This window comes from Tursiops truncatus, chromosome 6, assembly GCF_011762595.2.
Source record: "Tursiops truncatus isolate mTurTru1 chromosome 6, mTurTru1.mat.Y, whole genome shotgun sequence".
In the NCBI taxonomy this organism is placed as follows: domain Eukaryota; kingdom Metazoa; phylum Chordata; class Mammalia; order Artiodactyla; family Delphinidae; genus Tursiops; species Tursiops truncatus.
In genome coordinates, this window is record NC_047039.1 from 26,587,593 (window position 1) to 26,607,204 (window position 19,612).

Genomic DNA, 19,612 nt, shown 5'->3' on the forward strand with positions numbered 1-19,612 from the left:
GGAAGTGACCCCTCGTGTAGACCCCCAGGGTGGGAGGGGAGGGAACTTGTAGCCTAGCCCAGGGATTCTCGTGTTTGTGGTACCAGCCCTTCTCCTACACAGCCTCCAGATAATAGGATGTTCCAGTGTGGCCAAATTCTCTGCTGTTTGGGAAAAAATAGAAGAAACACCTTGGAGAGGATCACTGGGGGGTGACTGTGAAAATGGAGATGGAAGGGAAAATGGGTCATGGGCAGAAAATAGAAATGGCAGGCAAGCGTGTCTGTGGGATGCTTTCTTTCCAGCGGCCTCTGGTCAGGTCAGCCACGTGGGGGTGGCACTGAGGGTGGGTGCTGAACCCTGGCTCAGCCTCTTCAGCAAGTCCTGGCCACGTGCCCAGCCCTGCTCACACCTCCCCGTCCTGGTCTGAGCCTGGCGGGGGCCTCAGGGTGGATGTCTGCAGGATTTCAGCACAGTTCATTCTGTCAAATGGAGTTGTCTTCTGAAATGAGTCTTTTGAAATAATCACAAACTTATAGAGAAGTTGCAAATGTGGAACAGAACTGTTCAAGGTGACTTCTTTTGGCCAGACCCGTGTCTGTTTCCCACAGACAGGGACTTTCCTAACAGCCACCTCGGCTGTCAGAACTGGGAGAGCAACCCAGCCCCACCCAGGGTCCGAGTTGTCCAGTGATGCCTTCATGGCAAGAGCGCAGATCAGTGTCGCTCACCACGGTCAGCCCACTGAGGACACTCCCTGAGATCACGTGGTTGAGGGTTTCTGCCAGGGGTGTCCATGTGCAGTTATAATTAATAACTATTTTGTGGGGAGGTACCTTGAAACTACGTAAATATTCCATTTTCACCAGGCTTGCGTTTATTTATATCTGTGTGCACTCACAGTTTCTCTTTTATTCAGTAGGTTGTATGCTCCATTGGTGAGTTACCTATCGCTGTCAACAAATTACCCCAAACACAGGCCTGTACACACTTATGGTCTTGCGCAGTCTCCGAGGTCAGGTATCCGGGAGTAGCTCAGCAGGTGCTTCTGGCTTAGGGCCCCTCATGAGGTGTAGCCAGTGTGTCTGCCAGGGCTGACTGGGGCCGAGGGTTTGTGTCTGCTTGCTCACCTGACTGGTGGCGGGACACTCAGTTCCCAGCCAGGTGGGACATTCAAAGGGCAGCTCATGACATGGCTTCATGGGAGCAGGTGATCCACAGGAGGGAGAGAGACAGAGACACAGAGGGAGAGACAGAGAGATAGAGACAGAGACAGAGACAGAGACAGAGGGAGGCACACAGAGAGACAGAGGCTGAGAGATAGATTGAGAGACAGAGAGACAGAGGCTGAGAGATAGATTGAGAGACAGAGAGACAGAGACTGCATGTATGTGGCCCCCCTTTGTGTACCCTCACTCTGGCAGCAAACCCATCACTTCTGCCACCACAGATCACTTTCATTTCTCCTGTGTGCATTTGTAGACACGTCCTTCAAACCATCATACATCACTGTTTATTTTGGTGCTCAGAATGCCCCAGATTCAGCCAGTGGGAGGCCCTGGGTGCTAGCTTCCATGTTGTCCTGCATGTCTGTCATTTTCTGAGCATGTCCTTGATTTCAGGCACAGTGAGATGTCCAGCTCCCCTCGCCCTTTCCCTGCAAGCCTGAACCCACTCTCACAGCGGCCAAGCTCCGGTCGTTGGCCTGGGCCCACTCGGTTCAGAAGCACATGCTACACCATAAATGTACACACTCACATCTACATCTGGTGTATTTATGTGTGTTGTACTTTGAAAACCGTGAGTTCACATGATGCCAGCGCCCCAAGGTTTGTTCTCTGGTTTTCTCCTGTTTCACATGGGGAATCCCACAGTGACGGCGAGGAGCCTGGCTTCCGCCGTTTTGTGGTTTTGCCATAAATATTCTCAGAGTGCACTCTGATGTTTCCTGGAGATCCTTGATTCATTTACAAACGCTCTCAAATGCTCCGTTGGGAAAATTGGGTTCAGAATTTTGCTAGGCATGGGTACACACCTTTCTGGTCTCTTGTTACTAAATGTGCCTCCTTCCCCCAGCCTCTGTGACTTCTCAGAGAATGTCCAGGACAGCACTGAGGACTGGTTGAGGCTACTTGTCCCTGTCCCTGAGCACACAGAGGCAGCCAGGACCTCTTTCCCGCCCTCGGCCAGCCTGAGAAAGGGGCTCCATGAAAGCCCTGCAGCCCAGCCAGTGAGGGGCCACTCTGAGTTTTGGCCCTGCCAGAGGCAGATGAGGTTCTTCCCTTCTCCCTCACACATCCAGCCCATGGTTACGAGCATCTGCTGTGTTGCCGCCGACCAGGAGCCGGGTCAGGGTAGGTTTAGATGGTCACTCTCCCTGTGGATCTGCAGTCGATGGCGGGAGGATATTTACTTACGGGATGACGAGAGCGTCCACGAGAGGAGCGAGCTTGGTGATGGGGGTGAGGGACCCGAGGAGGGGACTTTGGGCAGAGACCCCACGAGCAGGAGGCGGCGGTGCATACGGCAGGGTTGCCTGGTAGTGGGGCATGTGGGTGGGGCCCATCCCAGTCATGACACGGTGATTTCCTTTGCAGATTGAGTCAGGATTTTTCCACGAGAGTGATGTGAAGATTGTGGCCAAGTCCATCCGTGACCGCGTGGCATTGATCCAGTGGCGGCGGAAGAGGATCTGGCCAGCGCTGCAGCCCCAGGAGCAGCGGGACCCCGGCAGCCCTGACAAGGCCAGGGGCCCACCCACACCCCTGCAGGTCCAGGTGACCTACCACTCTCAGGCTGGGCCGCCAGAGCTGGAGGAGCCTGAGGCCGACCAGCACCTCCTCACCCCTGCGCTGCCGGCCAGCGCCACCTCCCTGGCCTGTGAGTGCTGCCCGCCCCAGGGCCCCCCTGCCCTGCTGCCCTCCCCTTAGCCCACCCCGCGGGTATGAATGATTGGTGTGGGCAAACATTCTTCCAGGGAGGGCACTGGAAGCATCCCCACGTTGCAAAGAGATCTGTTCCCAGAGGGGTTTAAGTCTCCCTGAAGTCCAGCTTCTCAGGACAGGTGGGGGACAAATATCCAGGGAGACCCAGAACCTCCTGCGCCCCCCGAGCCAGCAGGGATAGAGCTTGTTTAGTTCAGCTACTTATCCCGTCTGGAATATATCAGTCCCCGCCTCACAGGGAACCTGAGGGCTGGGCCTCAGGCCTGGAGTCGCTGACCAGTGGAGGCGTCTGTGCCACATGCTGTGGTCCTGGGGCTGCCAGTGGCTGCAGCCTCTAGTCATGCCGTGGTCTTGGTTGTGACTTTTGCTGCTCGGATTGTCCGTCCCCAAGGTTATCTCCCTTCTGGTACTGAACCTTTGAGACCTTTAGTGTGTTTCCCAGAGAGTGTCACTGATGGATTGGTGGGAGTCACTTTGTAGCTGGCTTCATCTCAGACCACTGGAATGAAGAATCCTGTGTCTTCTCCATGTCTAAGTGGAAGTCCTCAGTATCCTAAAAATTTAGCCGTGAGCTGAGGATGGGGGATGTAGCCTTTTCTGTCTGTTCTGTGAATAAGCATGGAGAGCTGAGCCACCTGCCCAAGCCACTATTTCAGGTTGTTTGTGTGGAAAGACCAAAATAGTCTGTGTAATCTATTTAATAGTTACATCCTTTCTTTATCAGTAAAATAGCTAAACATTCTTCAAAGCAGGCTGTTTGAATTCAAACCATCGGCTGGCTGGCCATCACTTTGAGATAGGTTGCCTACTGTTTACTTCTCTCCTACCTGCTCAAGTTTGCTTTGGAGAACAGAATCGCCACATCATCACTCCATTTTCTGATGAACCGAAAAATTAGTTCAAGAGCATAAAGTTTTTGCAGGAAAAGGCTTTCCACTCCTGACATACCACTACACACTCTGAAAACATAATTTTTAGTTGAAAAATTTCTAGGACAGGAATTAAGAAATCTCCTTTTGTTGAACTTTGAACAGATACAGTCTGTGACCTAGAAAATGCTCTGCTGTGGTAAGATGTTGTGACACAGGCTCGACCCGTTGCATAGATGTGAATCAACAGATGAGTTTAGGGTGGGCGTTCTGTCTGCAAACAGATCCCCTTCCTGACTGACTAAGAATGAGTGTGCTTCACGTAGTGGCCATGCTTCTCAAAAACAGTTTTACCTATTTACCGTAATTTCTCTAAAGTAGACTATATTTAGTCACATTTTATAAAATTCAGAAAATCCAAGAGGGTATACAGCAGAAACCAGTTAATTTTCCTCCCTGGAGGTCACTGATGTTTTAAGTCTTTTAACTTTAACTTCCAGAGATAATAACTTCCAGACGTAACCTATACCTGCAGTCTACCACACACACGCTCAACATGCATATGCATACATACATACATGCGTGCACGTAGAATATACCCACACGAGTGCATGTGCACAGGCGCATGGGCACACGTGCACACACGTGGGCACCCCTGTGTCTCCCTCTAATCTGTAACCCACAGCACCCTGCACATGCTCTTCTGCACCTTGCAGTGGGTCAGAACAGAAAGCCTGTGCTCAGCCATCCCTCTGGCCGCAGTGCCTGGGGCCGGCTGGACCACACTGTGCTTCATAAAGATGAACTAATGTAGACGCAAGCAGCACACACATCACTGGAGGGGACCTGGTCTTAGATAACAAGATGGGCACACACACACTTTCATATATTGGAAGGTGCAGCAAATATCATATGTTTTGACTCCCCACTCTGTTTTCTGTTAGCTGCCCACCAGCTAACCAGATCAGGCTCAAGCCTGGGCCAGCATCTGTGACTGTGAGAACACAATTTGTCAATAGGTTAAAAGTGATTTTTAAAAATAATTTTTATTATACAAATAAACACATTCACTTTAAAAATATAAAGTGTCACATATATGGTTAGAGTCACTGTACCTGAAATTGGTCTGTACACTCTCTCTCATGCACTCACCTCTCTGTCTCTGTCTCGTGTGCCCACACTCTGTCTCTCATGTGCACTTGCTGTCTCTGTCTCTAAGTAGCAATGACTACCAGCCACCTCATCAAAACTCAGAGCCACTTGGTAAATTGGTTTTGCACAATCAAACCTCACCATTCTTAAGTCTTCCTGGGTCAAAATAAGTTCTGATCAGCTCTTGGGAAAAATTATTTTGTTGCAAAGCCAACAAGAGTCCTCTTTTACTTTATTTGTTTAAATTACAAATGGACACGTAGGCCAAAAGGTGCCCCATAGAAATAGCTTGGTGTTCATAGGTGACAAATCCTAATGCTTATGTAGCTTTTGGAACCTGGAGGCAGTAAAACAAAAGTGCCACTTCAAACAGGTTTTTGCTTTTCACTCTTGCCTGGCATGACCATGCAGGCGCCCTGTCTTCCTAGGTGTCTTCCCAGGCTTGGTGAGACCAGCCTGTGGGCCGTGGCAGTCTTGTCTGTGCCCCCATGTGCAGGCAGCTCCTTCCACCCAGGCTGGGTTTGATGGCCAATCTGGGCTGATCTTGGGTGAGGCTGGCCTCTTGGGGGGCTGCCTTGGGCCGTGGACTCTCCGGGTCCCCCTTTTATGGCCTCTCTGTGGGGCAGGCACCTCGTCCGCCCCGTTTTCCAACCACGTTACACCTGGGCCTGTGAAGCGAGGGGCTAGATTTGGACCCAGGTCTTTCTACTTCAGGCTCTTTGCTGTGGTGAGTGGAGGTGGTCAGGGTCCTGAGACCTCCCTCCCCTGCTATAAAGCTCAGGTGGTGGTTCTTTCCTCCACATGACTGTAGCTTTTCCTAACTTGGACGTTCCATCTGGTGCCTTTGAAGAGCTGAAAGTGCTCACTTTCAAGGCCAGGTCAGGTGCCAGATGAGGTCCCTATCTGTAAGCTGGTGGAAGTTGTCCTGCCTACAGAGGGTGGTGCAAGGTACCCACCTGGGATCCATGGTGGCCCATGGTGAGCACCAACAGATGTCAGGTAGTGTGTGGGCAGGCTGCCAGGGCCATTGCTGGGTGGTACAATTACAGCCCCCTGTACCATTCTTTAGTTGATTTTTTTTAATGACACACATTTATTATGTATGTGATCTGGAAATGTAACCAAGTCTTTGTTTTACAGAAGAAAACACGAGGACAAGCTATCCCATGTTTGCGTTCCCTGAGACTTGCTGGAGTGCTGTGGGGGTGATGTTTGGGGGTGCCCGCTTTGAGCTGTGCTTTTGTCCTCCTTCCCCAGCGGACAGCACGTTTGACAGTGGCCAGGGCTCCACGGTGTATTCGGACTCGCAGAGCAGCCAGCAGAGCGTTGTGCTGGGCTCGCTGGTGGATGGAGTGCAGCCCCCCGCCCAGTGTGTGTGCAGCCCCCCTGTGAGCGTGAGTGACGGGCCTGTCCTGCCACATAGCCTGCCCTCACTGGGGGCCTACCAGCAGCCTGCCGTGGTGAGTCAGCCCACCCCTTCTGGCCAGAGTTCCTGTCCACATGGACTAGAGTCTGTGATGGTCCATCTAGTTGGTGCTGGCCTGTTGTCAGTTCCCAGCCATGCAAAAGCAGGCCCGTGGGAGGTCCATCCTTGCCAGTAACTGCAGGGCTGCAGGCTGGAGCAGCCTATGGTGTACCCTCAAAGACCTGCCAGATGAGAAAATACTGGAAACAGAGCCCAGTGACACCCAGTGCTTGCAAAGCTGTGATAAACCTGGCAAGGTCCCGCCCTGTGACTGACGCTGGGCCTGAAAAGTTACTTCTGACTGTTGCAAAGGTGACAGAAAAGCATCATTTATAGTAATGAAGCCTTTGATTTTGTCTCAGTGTCTGGCTTCACTGAGGGAGTGTTAAGTATCTCCTGGCATTTCTCCACCACATATGCAGCTGTTAAAAGTTAGAGGTATGGAAACGACCAAATCACGGGAAGCATTTTCAGTGATGTTTGAGAAGTAGGATTGAAAGGGCCTCATGCTTCTTTATGCCTGTGGAATAATTTGTTAGATGAGATGGAAATTGCTAGATGAGGGAGTCACATTTAGCATTTGTTTTTTTATTTTGATTTTTTTTAATGTTAAAGAAAGCAAAACAATTGCTTGCTTCCCAGTCCCAAATGGTCAGTCCCAGGGAAGTTGCCCTTGAGCCAGGCTGTGGAGAGGGGTCCAGAGAGAGATTTAGATGCCCCTCAGGCCCAGAAGTGGTCAGGGCCAGTGCCCCTGCCCGAAGAGCGTCTCCTGCCTCACGTTACAGTGGCTCCCAACGTGCTCTCACATGTGCTCTCACTCCACGCTCTCACGTGTGCTTTCAATCACGCACTCTCACACTGCGGCTGCCTTTTGGGGCTGCTGAGTGCCGGGCCCCAGCCTTTCTGGCCACCTCTGTCTCTCTTCCCTCCCCTCCTGACTGCTCAGGCTCAGAAAGTCCCTTTGGAAAAGCAGTTGAAGCATTTGCCTCTGCTGACTGGAACCCAGTATTCATCTGCAGTTTGACTCGTTTCACAAAATTAAGTGAAATATGATTTTAGAGCAGGAAGAGTTCATTTATGAGAAGGCCACCTGCTTCTCAGAGCAGTGGTTCTCGGCTTTAGGTCACCCATGCTAGGGCTGAGCCAGAACCTTCCACCGGCCCTCATCCCCTCTAGGGCAGGATCATACTTTCCCTGGCCCCACAGTGTGCTCTCCACCCAGGTCCCTGCAGCACTGCCCCTGTCCTAGTTTTGGCTCACAGGCCGGGATGCCCGTGCACAGGTAGGTCGAGGGCCTGGCCAGGATGCACCCAAAATTGGCTGGAGTGTTCTCTCCCATCTTTTGCCTATTTATGCAAAAACACCTTGGACAGAAGGGGTCCCCAGGGTGCACTGAGGGCTCCTGGGGAGGGTTGCCATGGTGATTTGCCCCTGGGACCCAGGGAAGAAGTGGCACAGACGGTGGAGTCAGGAGTACAAGCCGCTCCTCTGAGGCCTCCAGGCTGCCTGAGCTCCTGACTCCTGCTGGGCTAGGGATTGCGGCTCTAGGAACACGTGCACACGTGACTCATTCCGCCCTGTGGCTTCAAGTGAACGCAAAGGAGAGGTTCCATTCTACCCCATGCTGCTTTTCATAAAGCGTTTACTGCAGAAGATGAAATGAGTGATAATGGTTTTGGAAATCACGTGTTTCATCTAGAAAACAAGTGAGAGAACTTTCTGATGTCGATGTGCTCTCACCTTCAGAAGTCATCTCTGTGTTTTTTTCCATAGCTCTCACCTGCTTCTCACATCCCCACTATTTTGAAGTAAATCCTAGACAGAAAGATGTTTTGCCCCAAGATATTTCAGTCTATATCTCTTCAGGATCAAGACTCTGAAAACAAAACCCTGTACCATTATTGCACCTAAAAATGAACAAGTTAGCAGCTGTTCTTAATAGCATCAAACATCCACTACTCAGATTTCTGACTCTTTCCTAGTCCATGTCTATGCTGTGCTTGGCGGTGAGGGCTCACGTCTGTGGCCTTGTTTCTTTCCTGATGGGTGAGTCATGGGAGACTCGCAGCTCTCTTCAGGGCACCCCTCTCTCCAGCTCTGTCCCACGTTTTATTCCCACGTTTCCATATTCTGTTTGTGAATATATCCACATGTACACATTTTATATTGTCTTATTAACAAGACACGTATGCCTTTTTATCTTTCCCTCATTTAATGTCATAACAAGCGTTTTCCAAGGTTCCACAAATCTCTTTTAATGATCTTTTCTCACAGCATGATATTCTGTGGAGCTGAAGTTCTAGGACATTCCCTGGTTGGGAGGTGTGGCTGTTCTTGGTTTAGGGACCTCCACACCTTGCTTCTGCTGCATCATGTTCCTCGGAAAGGGTCCCTGGCAGGATGGCAGGCACGGGGAGTGAGAGATGGGTCCCTGGAGATGGTGAGTGTGTGCTTGGCAGGGCTCCTTAGGACAGCTCCTGAGTGTGGCTCTGGGTGCTTTTTGCAGCCTGGCCTGTCGGTGGCCTCCATCCCGCCCCCCGCCCGCCCTCTGCTCCCACAGCAGCCTTTCCCGGAGCCGGCCATGAGCTTCGCCCCTGGGCTGCCGCCGCCCAGTGCCCCTGTGCCGACAGGCCCAGGCCAGCCCACACCCCCCGCCCACCAGGTGAGTGCTGGCTGCCCCTCTTTATGGGTACCATGGGTGCCTCGGTCTCCCCAGGCCCTGCCCATCCGTATTGGCTGGCCTGAGCCCAGTGTCTGTGAGCCTCCTGGCAGGTCCAGGCCCCCTATACGCCTTCTCTGCAGTTCCCCAGGGCCCAGGGTGTAGATGGGAGTGGGGGTGGGTCTCTTGTGTCTGTGGAGTTCAGGGTTCCGCAGCACTCAGAAGGTCCCTGTTGCACACAGTGGTCCTCCCAGATCTGTGTGTCCCGGGCTCCAGCCTGGGTGTTTGAACATGTGTGTGGGTATGTGTGTGTGTGCATGTGTGTGAGTCGATATATTCTGTTGTGTCTAAGTACATAGGTGTATCTCAGGAGAGCACTGGTCTAAGAGAAGCCCCTCTCTCTTTCTAGCCTCCTCACCTGACCCAGCCGGTACCCCTGCCACAGGTCCTGGCCCCACAGCCTGTGGGCCCCCTCCAGCCGGTGCCCCCCAACCTGCCTCCATACCTGGCTCCAACCTCCCAGGTGGTGGCCCCTGCTCAGCTGAAGCCCCTCCAGATGCCTCCGGCGCCCCTGCAGCCACTTGCTCAAGTCCCTCCACAGGTACCTCTCTGTCCCCTGCCCTACAGCCTCACCTTCTCCCCCAGTCTGGTTGGCTGTTCCTTGTCCTCAGGGCACACGGGTCCCTCAAGAGACAGACACTCCCTGATGACAGGGCGGCTGGGCTGCCGTGCTCTCCTGCCTTTGACTTCTGCCCCACATGCATCTAGGATGGGGAAAGGTTTAGTCCAGAGTCAGACCAGAGAAGCCAGGATGGGGCTGTGAGCACGTAGCTATAGTCACCGTCCTCCACAGAGCTACTCGAGGCTGTGCTGACCCTGGATTCTTGGGAGTCCAGGGGACAGCCGAGCAGCTCGCCAGCTACAAAGAAGAGTTGACTGTAAAAGTGACTTCTGATGCCCGTCTTCGGGGGAGCATCACGGGACCAGTATCACTTGATAGCACGTGGTTGATGCTTGGGTGCTGTCACTCAGGCTAATGCTGTCAGTGGTCATGCATGTTTCCAGTGAACCTTGATCACGGGACGGCTTTCGTTTCATGGATCCCATTATAGTGTGTTGGCAGAGCTAGGATGGGAAGTGAAGCTGTGAGTGTTCCTGCGGTTTATAGGCACCACCCAGAAGGTTCTTTCATGTCAGCAGTTGCCTGTCACCAGCCTTGTCCTCATTACTCCTGCATTGGAGTCACTTTCATCATCTAGTTCACCCACCACCTTGCTCCCGGTGGTCGGGCATTTAGTTGCTTTTCAAATACACAGAGGTCAGTTTGCATATTTTCGCTGTCTTATAATTACACAAAGGCACATATTATGCAATGCTCGTGTGCCCGCAACCAGAAAAGCTTTATTTTAGAGAGAACTGTCAGAGAATCTGCTGAAATGTTTGAAGGGCTAGATCCACGAGATGTCTCCAGGATGGACGAGCAGACACTGAAGGTTCCAGAGCTCTGCTGTTGTGAGACGCTGCTGTCTCCCAGGATGCATGGCACAGGGGCATTCGGCCAGCAAGGAGGGGCTGGAAGATATGCTTTTCTTGAGATAACCTGTTGAAGAATTTGGTCTCAGTGTGAATTTATACAGATTGGAGGGAATCAGGCAAAGTAATTTCAGATGTTTGGGGCCAGTCCGGTAGCTCTGGCAGTCCTGGTCTTTCTGAATGAGAACATGCCAAAGCTGTGAATCTGATGGTCACTGTTATAACCCCTGATGTCCTTGCAGTCACCTAGCAGTAGCCTCAGCATGGCCCAGCCTGAGCCCCTTTGAGGTGGTGCTGAAGGTGGGGCTGTCTTGAAGGTCATGTCTGCACCCCACACCCTTCTGAGGCCTCCTGCCTTTCCTTCTCTTTGATGGTATCATACACTTGGTTCCATTTAAATTGGGTTTGTTTTTGTTCCCTTCCATAGAAGCTACACAGAAGTGTGTTGAGGCAGAAGCTGTGGGTGACGTGGACCCTCTCACCCAGTGCAGATGTGCTGCAGACACGGCCAAGTCTTGGTGGGGCTGACATGCTTGTTCTCTTTCAGATGCCTCCACTTCCTGTTGTCCCCCCCATCGCTCCACTGGCCACAGTCGACAGCCTCCCTGCAGCCCTTCCTGACCTGCCAGCCACCAGTGGGCCCGCCGTGCCTCCCCCCTCTCAGTATTTCTCTCCAGCTGTCATCTTGCCAAGCCTCCCACTCAGTGCCACCACTGCTCCCCTGCCCACGTCACCGGCCCTGCCTCTGCAGACAGTCAAGCTGCCCCACCCTGCAGGGGCACCACTGGCCGTCCCATGCCAGACCATCGTGCCAAACGTGGCGGCCACTGCTACTGGCATCCCTCTGCTGGCTGTGGCTCCACAGGGTGTGGCTGCCCTGTCCATTCACCCCACCGTGGCCCAGCTCCCTGCCCAGCCTGTGTACCCGGCGGCCTTTCCGCAGATGGTGCCCAGCGACGTCCCGCCTTCTCCCCTCCATGCAGCGCAGAATGTGCGGGCTGCCCCTCCCCACCCGGCACCCCCCATGCTGCCACAACCCCACAAGCCAAGTGTTGCCCGCCTTGCCGAGCAGGCTGCTCCGGCCGCCAGTGCTGGGAGTCAGGTAACCCACCTGCTGGCCAGGGCCCACCCTCTAGGCACTGGGAGACCCCTTAGCACACGAGGAGTTCATGGACCTCTGCTCCTTCTCAGCACCTTGACCCCGGTAGCAGAGTGGGAATGGACAAGCAGGCAGCTCTGTCCCATGGCTGCAGCGTCTCATCCAGCATGGGGGGTGTCTGCTGCCTCCTCTCGCCTCCCAGCACGTGTTAGGAGCCTTGGGGATTGGGGTGGCTAGAAGCTCCACTCTTGGTTCCTTCCCAAGTGTCAGTAGCAGCTGCTTGTGGTGGGGGGGCTCCTGGGCATTGTGGCACCTGCCTTCACCTGGATAGGGTTGGCAGTCTCGGTGCAGCTGTGTCAGCCGCTCCGTGGACGCTGGAGAGGCTCACGCTGCCTGTCTTTTTGCCTGTCAAAGTAAAGAAGGCGGGTAACCCCCATCTCAGCAACTGGGAAATGAGGCAGATGGGGTTCTGACGGGATCTGTTGGTTGTGGACTGGGCAGTGCTGGGTGTACATGGGTTATTGGTTCCAAGGCAGTCATGGCAGACAAGGATGATGTCTCAGAATCAGGTGGGGACCATGGGTAGCTTGTTGGGCTGACAGTGAAGGGATACAGGGACACGCACCCTGCTGGCTGGGCGGACCTCCCCGTGGCTCCACGCACCTGCGCAGCCCATGCGTGTTTTGGAGCTCCAGGGCAGTTATCCACCCTCACGTGAGGAGAGGAGCTGGCGTGGGGCTCTCACCTTGTGGGGGGCTCTCACCTTGTGGGGGGCTCTCACCTTGGGGAGGCTCTCATCTGGGCATCCCCCCACCTAGGGAGCCTCTTACTTGGGAGCCCTCCCACCTCAGGGCCTCTTACCTGGGCGCCCTCCCACCTGGCCCCACCCTGGCTCTAAGCCTCAAGAGCTTTGTGCCTGTTGGGCGTGTCCTTTGCCGTTTGAGCTCAGGCTCCTGCCCTTTTGATTTGGTCATGAAGATTCATTCTGGAAGTGTGCTAAGGGGCCAGGTGTCCCCCTAGCTCGTTTTGTACTGAATCCATTCTAGAGTAAGGCACTGTGTCCTAAGTATGCACAGATTCTCCTGGATGTTTCTGTCCACCGGGTGTGGCTGCCCTGTCCATTCACCCCACTGTGGCCCAGCTCCCTGCCCAGCCTGCGGCCTTTCCGCAGATGGTGCGGAAGAAGGGATTTGTACTCGGAGAAGGAAGGGATGATTTTCCTTGACCAGTAGGCTGGTGTTTGTTTGAAAACCAGTGTGAGGAGGTGCATCAGTCCAGTGCCTTGCCTGAGCAGGCACCTCCCTGGTCTGTTACTTGGAGTAGCACTGACTCGGGTCAGGGCCATTTGGGGAAAGCCAAGGGCCGAGTGGAGGCCTGGGGGTCTGTGGTGTCATTGCTGGGCCCGTGCCTGACGCCACATGCTGGCCTGGCACACTGTTGGCACTGGGTTGTTGGCTCAGCCAGTGGCTGGAGAAGGTGCTGGGTGCTTAGAGGTCACTGGCCAGGCCTGGTGGCCTCTCTGTGGTCCGGCTGGCAGAGGGTCTGGAGTTGATTGATGAGCTTGTCTGGCCGCCCAGAGGCTTCCCTGTGCTGAGGGAAGAGACTCCCCTGAATGCACCAGCTGGGGTGTCTTTCCAGGAGAGAGGGCTCCTCGGCTAGGCTTTGGCTTTCGCATCTTACCCCACATACCACGTGTCTTATTGGTCTCATACCAGCAGGCCCGGTGGCGGGTCATTCCCATTCCCAACCTCAACCCCGAACTGGAGCCCTTAGCCTGTCTTAGCCTTCCCCCATGAGAGCTTTTCAAGAGGGAACAGTAGGGAATCTGGTCCAGCTCCTGAGTCACCCCATGGAAGGCATAGGTCCACAGTCCCTCTTGCCATGGCTGGGATTGGAATGCAGGATTTGTTTGTTTGTTTTTTGCGTTACGCGGCCCCTCACTGTTGTGGCCTCTCCCGTTGCGGAGCACAGGCTCCGGACGCGCAGGCTCAGCGGCCATGGCTCACGGGCCCAGCCGCTCCGCGGCATGTGGGATCTTCCCGGACCGGGGCACGAACCCATGTCCCCTGCATCGGCAGGCGGACTCTCAACCACTGTGCCACCAGGGAAGCCCCGGAATGCAGGTGTTGACCTGACAGGAGGCTTGGATGGAGTAGCATGGTGGCCTGGCCCTGTAGGGTGGTGGCACGGAGCCCAGACAGGTGCCAAGTGTATGCCATACTTACAGCTTCTCAGCCTGACTCAGCTAGAAGTTCCGAGATGAAGTGCAGTTTTAGGTCTGATTTTATACAGATGGGGACATGAGAGTGTCTGTTCTTGTTTGTTTCATTAAATCTGCATACAAACATTCCTGGATTTGTCTGTGGGGTGTGGGTGGATGGAGAGGGATATCTGCATTTCCTGCTCACCTGCCTGGATGGTGGAAGTGCCTGCTTTGGTCCGGGACCCTCAGGAAATGCCATGGCCCGCACCCCAATTTGCATCCCTGTCCTCTGTGCCCCCAGATCCTGCTTGGCCACCCGCCTCCATATGCCGTGGATGTCACCACCCAGGTCCCCACAGTGCCTGCGCCTGCTGCCGTTCTCTCCCCACCTCTGCCAGAAGTGCTGCCGCCTACTGCCCCTGAGCTCCTGCCTCAGCTCCCCGGCTCCCTGGCCCCCACAGTGATGGCAGCTGCTCAGAGCTTGCCTGTCCAGACCACTGCGCTCCTGCCACCTGCTAACCTGCCACTGCCCAGCGGTCCTGGGATCACTGGTCCCTGCCCAGCCGTTCAGCTGACAGTGGAGCTGCCCCCGGAGGTGTGTGGCCCTCCCCTTGGGGCTTAGCCCCCATTCCGTCACCCTGATCCCAGCACCACGGCAGCCCTCCTGTGCCATGACCTTGGGTCTCAGCCCTAGAAGTCGGGGATGCCCTTGGGAAGGTGGAAGCATGTACTCAGGGACACCATGGGTGCTGTTCTTATCTTCCTCTGCTGTCCCTGGATGTCACACTTTCTTTAATGACACATCCAGCTGGAGACCGTGATTTTTACACATGGATTCAGAGTGCTTTTCTTTGGAGGCGATGGGAAGGCCTGTGACAATTCTTCCTGGGCCATGTGCTCCCTCATGGGGATGATCAAAGTGGGTTAGCGTGTTTGGAAAGGGGGTGGCCCCAGCTTTTAGAAATCTGCTTGGCTCCAAGCGTTAACATAAAACCCCTCACTCCTGCCACCCTGCGTGGTTTGCTTGCTGCAGTCAGAAGGAGGCGGGTGGCGGGCTGGGCTGTGGAGGTGGGGAGACAGCAGACTGATGCGTCTGTGTCGCGGGGGAATGGATGTGACCTGTCCTCCTTTCCATGGTTTTATTTCAGGAGCAGGCCTCGCAGGACAAGCAGCCAAGCCTCCCTCAGAGCTGTGAGAGGTAATGGCACACTTTGCCCTCATGTGTCAGGGCTTCTAACAATGTCGCTCATTTCCAAGTCTGACGTGGTGGAGCTTCAGGTAGCTCCTGTGGGGTCTTTGTCAGTGCTTGTTGAAATTTGGTAGTCAGTTGTGTTCTGGGTCCTTGTGCTGGTCTGCAATGCCGAGGACCTTCTAGAAGGGAGAGGCTGCGGACAGAGAGTCAGCAGGTCTGGGGACCGTGGGGAGGCCTGGAGGGCAGGGCAGAGTCCAGCCCACATCCTGGGTCTCCCAGCACCTCAGGCACGGAGAATGTTGCATTTGGGGAGGGAACTGGTTACAGGAAGTGACCCTGTGTCCCACCCTTCTGGTAATGCCAGCACCAAACTTGGTGTTCCGCAAAGTCTCCTCAAATCCTACAACAGCTGCATCTGGCTGGCGTGTTCCCCTTGCTGTTGAACAGATGGGGGAACCGAGGCACGGGGGAGGATTGTGTCTTAATCCTGACATTTACTGTAAGCCGAATAAGCCTGATTCACAGGCCAGGAGCTGAGAGGACTTAGGTCCTGGGTCAGAAAGGCCATGTGTTCTCTACGACTCCAACACTGCCTGGGACAGATGTTACAGGGGGAGAAGGGATCTCTCTCCTGGGCATGGCCAGCGTTAGACTCTCTAGGTTTTCCAGGTGAGCACACCCAGACAGTCAATCTTCTGGCTGTTTCCCGAAAAGCCAAGTTTCCACGTGAGGCAGGCTTGCAGGCCCTTCCCTTGGGTACTGTAACATTCTTGGTTTTTGCGTAGCTACGGAGGTTCTGACGTCACTTCTGGAAGAGAGATGAGTGACAGCTGTGAAGGTGCATTTGGTGGGGGGAAGCTGGAAGGCAAGGCCGCTCGGAAACATCACCGCAGGTCCACGCGTGCACGCTCCCGCCAGGAGAGAGCCAGCCGGCCCCGGCTGACCATCCTGAATGTGAGTAGCCAGGCAGAACGGGCCGGCAAGACAGGGCTGGCTAGGCACGGCCTCCTCCCTGGTCTCACTGCCTCAGTGTCCTGTAGGTGTGCAACACGGGTGACAAGATGGTGGAGTGCCAGCTGGAGACCCACAACCATAAGATGGTGACGTTCAAGTTCGACCTGGATGGGGATGCACCTGACGAGATTGCTACCTACATGGTGAGGCTAGGTGTCCTGCCTGGTCAGATGAGTCAGTGGCCCTTCCCCTGGGACTGTGAGGCTGTCTCCCTGTGTCCTTTGGGTGCATGCCTGCCAACCCCACTGAGGAGAATATTGGTTGCCAGCCTTACCTGTCCTCCCGCCTCTGCAGGTGGCTGCCTCTTGTGGGCAGCACTGGCCCATCACCTGGAGGGCCTGCTTCTCAAGCTGTGGCTTCTCTTGCTGAACCGTGCAGCCCTGATGTTGGGAACTGGGCTCCCTGGCTGTGTCTCCCCTCTTGGGTTTAGTCCAGAGTAGAAGTCAAGCAAATCAATCAGTGAAGACCCAGTGTGGCCAGTGGCCCGAGGTACATCCCTACCAGCAGGGTTGCATGCGCTGTTGCAGGTAGAGCACGACTTCATCCTGCAGGCTGAGCGGGAGACATTCATTGAGCAGATGAAGGACGTCATGGACAAGGCAGAGGACATGCTCAGTGAGGACACGGATGTGGACCGTGGCTCTGACCCTGGGGTGAGCCCGCCGCACCTCAGCACCTGTGGCCTGGGTTCTGGGGAGGTAAGTCCCGGGTAAGAGGTCCCAGGAGGGTCTGGGCCTGCTTATCCCCCAGCTCCAGGCTCTGTGAGTACAACACTGTGATGTCGCCTGCTGGAGGAGCCTGTAGGCCATGCAGTGTTGGGTGAGGTGGCTGGGAGGGTGGGCGCCTTCAGTTCAGTTAGAAATGTCCAAGCTCCTGAGGCCCCTCAGATGATTTGAGGCAGTGCTGTGCTCTGAAGGAAGTTCTTGTTCCACGCAGTCTGCTGAGTTCTGATCCTTTACCTCCTTCAGGAGAGTCGCCAACCCCAAGCGAATGCCCCGGTGTATCAGCAAAATGGTATGTCTCCTTTCAAGGCTACACCTGCCAATCAGACATGCATTTGGAGGAGGCATATCTGTCATTGTCCCTTCTCTGCCTTCCAGCAGGCATTTGATAAGAGTCCCACAATGAGCATATTGTAAGGGGTTTTGACTACCACACGGGGGGGGAGTGCTGGAGTGTGTGGTGAGCATGCCCCCATTGGGGGACAGCTGCCCTGTCTGAGAAGCCATATCTGGCCTGGGTTGGGACGGAGCATTGTGTGGACTCGCTGCTGTCTGCTGGTCCCCCAGCCAGCATTACCCCTTCAGTGATGCACCACAGGTATCCTGGGACATAAGCCTGTGCTGGGGGGACTTGTGAGAGCCTCTGCCAGTGAGGACCCCCTGAGTGGGTTGCACATCCTCCCCACTGGTGTGAGAGGAGTTCCCCAAATCCCCATACGGCAGGTCTGGTGCTGGTGGGGAGGGGTCATGCCAGCCTTGGGAGAAACCTGCTCACTCTCACCAGCTGTTTTTGCCCTGCCTCTTAGTCCTTCACACTGGGAAGAGGTGGTTTATCATCTGTCCAGTGGCTGAGCATCCAGCAGCAGAGGCCCCCGAATCTTCACCCCCACTTCCTCTGAGCTCCCTGCAGCCAGACACCAGCCAAGGTATGAGCAGCCAGAACCCCTCAAATCTTCCTCCTTGATAATTAGGTGTGCCTCCTGTGTATTGCTCCACATCACCTCATTGTCCTCAGCCTGGCTTTACCTGTGTTCATGTTTTGCCAGCAGGTGCTGTGTGCCCAGCAAAGTGCAAGGGCCTCACCCTGCACTGTTGCCCCAAAATGCAGAGCAGTCTGTGGTGCTGTGTCCTTGTCTGTATCCCTGTCCTAGTTTTCCACCAAATGAGCCAAGTCAAGGTGGCACTTAGGCTTGGGCCTGCCAGTTACCTTCACAGTGCAGGTGAGGCACATGGGCTGCACAGGTGTGTGCTGAAAGGGCTCTGCGCTTGCCCTTTCTTACCAGTATTGTTGTGGGAAGAAGTCTCAAGGAAAATCAGAAAACATTTTGATATGAACAAGAATGAAAATACAACATATTAAAATATGTGGGATGCAGCTAAAACAGTAATTAAAGGGAAATTTATAGCACTAAATGATTAGAGGAAGAAAGAGATCTCAAATCAGTATCCCAAGCTTTCATTTTGAGAAATTAGGAAAACTAGAACAAAATCCAAAGCGAGCAGAAGGAAGGAAATAAAGAGCAGAAATCAATGAAATTTGAGACAAAAACAATAATAAAAACAATGGAACCAAAAACTGATTCTTTGAAAAGAATTAATAAAATGATTAACTTCTTGTAAGACTGACAAAGAAAAAGACACAAAATACCAATATCAGGAATAAAAAAGGAGACCATTACAGGTCTTGCGTAAAAGGATACTAGTCATGGAATACTATGAACAAACCTGCACACATAAATTTGACAACTTAGATGAAACAGACTAATTCTGAAAGCCACAAACTACTAAAACTCATCCAAGGTGGAATAGATAACCTGAATACTCCTATTAACAAGATTGAATTTGCATCAAAAAAATCTCCCAAAGGAATTTTCTAGGCCCAGATAGTTTCACTGGTGAATTCTATCAAACATTTAATAAAGGAAATAACACCAATTCTATATAGTCTCATCCAGAAAATGGAAGAGGAAGGAACACTTCTCAAATAATTTTATGAAGCCAGCGTCACCCTTATATCAAAACCACACAAAGGCAGTACAAAAAAAGAGTGACAGATGCTAATCTTTCAAGGATATAGAGGGGGAAAAAACACTCAATAACACATCAAAAAGTCAAATCTAGAAATTTATAAAAAAAGTAATATGCCATAACAAAGTGGAGTATATCCTGGGAAGGCAATATTCAAAAATCAATTAATTCACCATATAATGTCAATGGGAATTTCCTTTCTCTACAAAGGGAAAGATACATGATCATATCAGTTGATACAGAAAAAGTATTTGACAAAATACAGCATCCATTTATGATAAAAATGCTCAGCAAACTAGCGATAAAAGGGAACATCCTCAACCTGATAAAGGGCATCTTCAGAAAACTGACAGCTAGCATCATATTTAGTGGTGAAAAGCTAAATGTGTTTTCCCAGAGATTGAGATCAAGGCATAGATGTCCACTCTCTCTATTCCTATTCAACATCACACTAGAAATCTTAGATTCCAGATGGGCAAGAAACAGAAATAAAAGGCATGTGGATTGAAAAGGAAGAAATAAAACTGTCTCTGCAGCTAATATGATTTTATGTGGAAAAAATCACAAGCATTCTTAACAACAAACAACTCTTAGAACAAGTAAGAGAGTTTAGCAAGATCACAGGATATATAATCAACAACAAAAATAACTATATTTCTATGCTGACAGTGAACAATTAAAAACTAAAATTTTGAAAGAATACTATTTACAGTGGCTCAAAAAAAAAGATAATAGCTATAAATGTAACAGAA

At 52.9% G+C, this 19,612-nt stretch overlaps 1 protein-coding gene across 13 annotated transcripts in view; it reads left to right on the top strand.

Moving 5' to 3' along the window:
* The window catches only part of WNK2 (WNK lysine deficient protein kinase 2), a 153,649-nt gene that overhangs the window by 56,288 nt on the left and 77,749 nt on the right, over window positions 1-19,612 (top strand). For 9 of the 13 annotated variants that reach the window (XM_033857809.2, XM_033857810.2, XM_033857811.2 and 6 more), the window contains 12 exons: window positions 2,577-2,859; window positions 6,203-6,405; window positions 8,917-9,072; window positions 9,479-9,670; window positions 11,150-11,704; window positions 14,206-14,499; window positions 15,053-15,102; window positions 15,882-16,050; window positions 16,137-16,253; window positions 16,638-16,808; window positions 17,079-17,124; window positions 17,639-17,758. In XM_033857809.2, the coding sequence (XP_033713700.1) occupies window positions 2,577-2,859; window positions 6,203-6,405; window positions 8,917-9,072; window positions 9,479-9,670; window positions 11,150-11,704; window positions 14,206-14,499; window positions 15,053-15,102; window positions 15,882-16,050; window positions 16,137-16,253; window positions 16,638-16,808; window positions 17,079-17,124; window positions 17,639-17,758 (2,356 nt within the window). The remainder of the gene's footprint in view (window positions 1-2,576; window positions 2,860-6,202; window positions 6,406-8,916; window positions 9,073-9,478; window positions 9,671-11,149; window positions 11,705-14,205; window positions 14,500-15,052; window positions 15,103-15,881; window positions 16,051-16,136; window positions 16,254-16,637; window positions 16,809-17,078; window positions 17,125-17,638; window positions 17,759-19,612) is intronic. The other 4 variants (XM_073805945.1, XM_073805946.1, XM_073805947.1 and 1 more) reach the window with 4 other exon arrangements.